Source organism: Musca vetustissima, unplaced genomic scaffold (genome assembly GCF_032173495.1).
Source record: "Musca vetustissima isolate MV318-11 ecotype Yass unplaced genomic scaffold, APGP_CSIRO_Mvet_v1 utg71256, whole genome shotgun sequence".
Classification (NCBI taxonomy): domain Eukaryota; kingdom Metazoa; phylum Arthropoda; class Insecta; order Diptera; family Muscidae; genus Musca; species Musca vetustissima.
The window spans coordinates 50,419-56,642 of record NW_026884708.1 but is presented as its reverse complement, the minus strand read 5'-3'; the positions used below and the strand labels follow the sequence as shown (position 1 = coordinate 56,642).

The 6,224-nt window shown below is 35.3% G+C and overlaps 1 protein-coding gene across 1 annotated transcript; it reads left to right on the top strand.

Moving 5' to 3' along the window:
* The first annotated feature begins 5,288 nt into the window (after nt 1–5,288).
* On the top strand, nt 5,289–5,615 carry LOC133331709 (uncharacterized). Its single transcript, XM_061540087.1, has one exon. The coding sequence runs from the start codon at nt 5,289–5,291 to the stop codon at nt 5,613–5,615; it is 327 nt and encodes a 108-aa protein (XP_061396071.1).
* The last annotated feature ends 609 nt before the right edge of the window (nt 5,616–6,224 follow it).

Below are 6,224 nucleotides of genomic sequence, written 5' to 3'. Positions count from 1 at the left end.
GTATGACATATTTATAGCAGTTACAAGTCTAGAGAACTAAATGGAATAGCCTTCCAAAAATATTTTTTTTCAATTCGATAATATTTGGACACAAAAGGAATTTCTAATAACATTTTTTGAATTATTCTATTTTTTGAATTAATCATAAATATGAACTCCAGAGCCCTTGTTCATCATAAATATGGTCTCTAGAATCATTAGAAAAAACACAGAGAAAAACACGTGAAAAAGCGTTAAGTTCGGCCGGGCCGAACTTTGGATACCCTCCACCATAGATATACTGGCAGTTTCTTGAAATGAAAATATAGGGAACATACCAAAAAATGGACCCATACCGACATTTCTACAAACCGATTATGTAAACAATAATTTTTAATAGAAAATTATACCCTCAGCCTTATGGCTAATTAGTGTGTATACACTTTCACACGGTGAAAATGTGCCTCATCGAAATATTGGGTCTAGACGCCATGTTTCTTTGAACCAAATCCGTTTCAGAAAAATTTGATTTCATCCCACTTTATTATGTTTTCCAAACTTAGTTCAAGTCCGAATTTGGGGAATATCGGTCCATGCCTTCTGGTACCTCCCACACAGGGGCTACGGCTAAGCCTAAATATGGGCTATAGTTCACATATAGTTTATTATCGAACCGTACGTTCTAGTTTTTTATCTCGATATCCTTCGCAGGTGAAATGATTACAACAGAGTGTTAGAACCAAATATAAAAAATGGGGTTATATGGGGACAACGCCTAAAAGGGGTTGACTATTAATAATTTTTGGTAGGGAGATTTGTTTCCATATACGACTACAAAATACCAAATTTCGGTGATTTCGGTTGAAAAACGCGCATAAGAACCTCAAAATGCCGAAATTTGGGGGTACCTTTATATGAGGGCTATCAGAAAAAACTGACTTATATTTATAATTTTTAGTGGAGATATTTGGTACCCAACAAGAACCTAAGGTACCAAATTTCAGCGACCTATATTTATAATTTTTTGTGGAGAGATTTGGCACCTAATAAGAAATCAAAATACTAAATTACAGCCAATTTGGTGGAAAAATACGATCAAAACCCCCAAAATACTGAAAATTATGAGGTACAGTTATTTGGGGGCTACCAGAAAAAGTAGACCTATATTTATAACTTTTTGTGGAGACATTTAGTACCTAATAAGAACTCAATGCACCAAATTTCAGCGTATTCGTTTGAAAAACGCGCTCAAGAACCCCAAAATACCGAAAATTTGGAGGTACTGTTATATGGGAGCTAGGCATACGTGGACCGATATATCCCATCTTCGAACTTGACCTGCCTGCAGACAAAAGACAAACCTATGCAAAATTTCAGCTCCCTATCTCAATTCTTTCAGAAGATAGCGTGATTACAACAGACGGCGGACTGAGGGACGGACATGGCTAGATCGTTTTTACCCTGATCAAGAATATATATACTTTATAGGGTCGGAAATGAATATTTCGATGAGTTACAAACGGAATGACAAAATTAATATACCCTCCATACTATGGTGGAGGGTATAAAAAGTGGTTCTTGGACCAATAATTCGTGGCGTTAGAAACTCTTGGGGCTACGCAAACTTATAATTTCCTCACAATATAGTTGTGCAGGTTATAAAAATTAAAAAAAAAAAATATTTTTTTTTTTTTGCTAACAGATGATTTGGTTCACAGCTCGCCTCTTCGTACTCAAGTGTCTATTTAATTAATTTAATAATTAACAAACCTAATTGAGCAACAACTAAATTCAGGATACCGGTAATTTGCTGTCGGTATTTTGGAAATCGAAATTCTATACTTCCTTTTTCTAAAAATAACACAAAACGAAAATTTTAGCTATTCAATATAAAATTCGATTAAAAGATCGCGCTTTTCAATCTCAACACAAAGCTCATATTACATAACACAACACTTGTTATAACAATTAAGAATACGTCAAACTAAAACAAAAAATACAAAAACTTTTTTCAAAAAAAAAAAAAAAAAAATAACCAGAAGTCCCCCTTCAAAACCACGACAGAGAAACTAGGACGGCATGACATGAATCTTTTGATTTGTTGTGTAAAAAAAGACAAACAAAAATTTCGAGTATGAAAAAATCTTTAAAAGAGTTGAAATCCTGAAGATACACCAACAAAATTCTAAAAACGCACACACACAGATATGAAACAAGCTCATCTTCAATACTGAAGTTAAAGCAAAGCTGCCACAAAAAGACTAGCAGCGAACATTTTGGCACAAACTTCAACAACAACGTAAGCAAAAAAAGACTAAACTAAAATCTCGAAAGAAAAAACAAAAGCGAGATTGAAAACTGTACTGAAAGAACAAAAAATAACAGCATTCAAGACAAAGTCACAGATTTTGCAACAGGGAAGGATTTTGAAAGGAGCACAGAATTCACAAGGCGTGGATTTATTAATGAAATATTTTAAGGTCTCCCTAAAATATTTTATACCCTGCACAACTATGTTACATGGAGAAGGAGATCGGGCCAAAGAATACGCATGCCTGTTTTGATAAAGAGTGGTCAATATTTAGCGGGTCAAATGGACCCTAACTTTTGTGTGAAAAATGAGAAAATTTGTATCTTATGGCGTATATATTTACTCCTGAGGGACATAGACGCGAGAAGTTGATAGTATATCCAAGAGGAGTTGTTACCTTCAAATTGATGCCAATTATATGGTCGTATGTGGGAGTTACACTTAACTGTTTACAGGTGCTTACGTATTCATATATTATCTAGTAACCCATTAATACACTAGAGGGCGGAAATATAGCGCTGATTGCTTTGCAATTTTCCATGAGGATCCAGGTATGGTCAAGGACAACGCCAATAATTTTCGGTGATGATCAGATAATAATTTTGGAATGAAGTGGACCGAAAACTTAATTTTTTGTGTTATTTTCGAGTCGGTCTACAGTCCACAATAGAAAGCCGAACATCACAACATAACCCACAGTGAAGGTAATCTGCACAAATAAATAGAAGGGCTGTACTGAATATTAGTTATAAACGGAAAATATTTCATTATAAGGAAGAGGTGGTGTTGACCTCTAATCGGGCAAGAGGGTGCAACTATAACGATATATTGCCCAGGATCGGAATAAAGTTAGAGTTCCGTGGTAGTTGTGTAGGGTATCGTATGGTCGGCCCCGTCCGACTATACTGCTACAAAGGCTTTAATCCACGCCTTATAGTTACCTGCAAACATTTTTTATACCCTTCACTGTGGTACTGGGTATTATGTCTTTGTGCATATGTTTGTAACAGGCAAAAGCAAGCGAGATAGACACATGGTTCCTTTTGAGAGTATGCATAGAATCACTTTTTGAGTCCATTTATGCATGACTGTCATCCTGTAGATGTTAACTTGCCCCAAAGTCCCTATATATCTTTCGATTTGCACGAAATTTTGCATAATGCACTGAATTGAGTCTAGAATGATGTGTGTCAAGTTTCGAGAAAATCGGGTCAGATTTAGATATAGCTCCCATATATGTGTTCGTCCGATTTAAGGTAAATGGGGCACCGTAGTCCCTATATATCTTTCGATTAGCACGAAATTGTGCATAGAGTACTGGATTTTGTCCAGAATGGTGTGTGCTAACATTCGATAAAATCGGTTCAGATATAGATATATGTAGATCCAATATATATATTCGTCCGATTTTATGTAAATGGTGCACCATTTAAATCGAATCAGATTTAGGTATAGCTCCCGTATAGGTATAGCTCCCGTAGCTATATCTAAATCTAATTCGATTTTCACGAAATTTAACTGACATCGATCTAGACTTAATTCAGTACGTTATGCCAAATTTCGCGAAAATCTAATCAGATTTAGATATAGCTCCCATATATATTTTCGTCCGATTTTAAGTGAACAAAACAGCAAAGTCCCTATATATCCTTCGATTTGCACGAAATTTGGCATAACGTATTGAATTAAGTCTAGAACGATGTGTGTTAAATTTCATAGAAATCGGTTCAGATTTAGATATAGCTCCCATATATATTTTCGTCCGATTTTATGTAAATGGTGCACCAAAGTCCCTAAATATCTTCGAGTTGCACGGAAATTGGCACAGCGCATTGAATTTGGCCAAGAATGATGTGTACTAAGTTTCCTAAAAATCGGTCCAGATTTGGATATAACTCCCATATATATATATATATATATATATATTCGCCCGATTTTACGTGAATAAATCAACAAAGTCCCTATATATCCTTCGATTTGCACGAAATTTGGCATAACGTACTGAATTATGTCTAGAACGATGTGTGTTAAATTTCGTAGAAATCGGTTCAGATTTAGATATAGCTCCCATATATTTTTCATCCGATTTAAGGTTAATAGTGCACCAAAGTCCCTAAATATCCTTCGATTTGCACGAAATTTGTCATCGCGTTTTGAATAGAAAAAAATATTTATTTAAAAATCCTCGCCTTCTTGGTCTTTAAAATAATATTTATTTTCAATATTTTTCTTGTATTCCAAAGGCCCCACTATTCTTTTACAAATTCAGGCCCTGCTCTTATTTTAATGATGTTGTGCCAAAATAAAAATTTAACCAACCAAACCGAACGCATACAAAATTCCGCAAGTGATTAAAGTGTCATTGAAAAATATTTCATATTAAATTGAGGACGATGCGGAGCAACAGCAACAACACTTCGATTATAACGAATATTTTTAACCCCAAAAAAATCTCTAAAGCCATACAAAAACAGGTAAGCAGGTAAAAATAACCTGAAGACATTAAAAATGTTTGTACAACAACAGCGAAAAAAGAAGATAAATCTCTTTTTTCCAACGAAATGCCAAACAAACAAAAAAAGAGCTACAAGGGAGAGTCAAAAAGGATCGATCGACCTAAAATAACAACAAAATAAAGAAATGAAAAGCAATTTGAGACCCTTAACGAATTTGAGGGACGGACAAAACGACCGAAAAAAGGTCCACATGAAATACTACAACAACAAAAATTGCTTGTGCAAAAAATAACAACAAATAAGTAGATGGACCTGACAAGCAGGTAGAATTCCTTTGCATAACCTGCAGGACAAAAGAGTAGAGTAAACCAACCCCTAATATTATCCAACCAAAGAGAGGAAGAGTAAATGCAACAGCATAACATGGCAAAAAGGAGGTCCTGGCCAAGGATCCGAGTATAAATAGCACTACTCGGATTTGGGAATAGCATCATTCAATCGTTGCATTTTCAAGCAGTAACAACTCCAGCAAAATCATCACCATGTCTTCAATCTACAACACCTCAAGCAGCTTCAATTCAACCTCGTTCTACGTTAACAACAAAACCCTGGACAAATCATCCTTGACTCCTGCCTCCAGCATGAAGAAGTTACTGAAAACTGTACGCAAAATTATTTTCAATAGCAAAAAATCAGGACCCTCACTACCACCTAACAGCGGCCTGAAAGTAACCAGTACACCAATCCGTAAACCAGTTCCCTCTGTCATCCTTGGTTGTATGACAGAAGAGGAGCATCACAACTGGCTCAATGAACAATTGGAGGAATCCTTTGTTAGCCAGCAACAACTACAACAACATGAAGAATAAACTGCACCCATCCTCCTCAGGAGGTCTATTAGGCGTTTTAACTTCTCATCGCTCAACAAAAAAAAGATGAGAACAGCGTTTTAAATGCTCAACTAAAAATTTTGGCGGGATTTTCTTCATCACCAGCAAATGGCGGCGCAGGTTGACCTACAACTACTCAGGAACACGACTGGCGGCTTTGCCACAGGGCAAAGCATCATGGGTCTAACTTTGGCAGCATCAGCAGGAGAACAATAAGGGATACAGAGGCACTGAAATATGTGTCAATTAGGAAAATTAAAATAATTAGAGAAATTAAGAAAAATTATAATGAAAATAAAATAAAAAATATTAAAAAAAAATTAAACAAATTCGTTGTTATTATTTTAAACGCAAAATTTAGAAAAATTATCAAAATTAAAATTGCTTAAAAATATAGCCATAAGGCGTGGATTTTTAATGAAATATTTTTTCAAGCCAACAAAAGGCGTGGGTTTTTAAATATTAAACCAGTAAGGAAAGTTCAAAAATTGGACGGGACCGACTATATGATACCCTTCACAACTTTGGGTACATGCAAGACATGTTAATATCTACAATATCTTTTAGATAGAACGGTCATAGAATCTT

Excerpts from the sequence above, each read along its gene's own strand:
- LOC133331709 (XM_061540087.1), top strand. The coding sequence starts at position 5,289 with ATGTCTTCAATCTACAACACCTCAAGCAGCTTCAATTCAACCTCGTTC.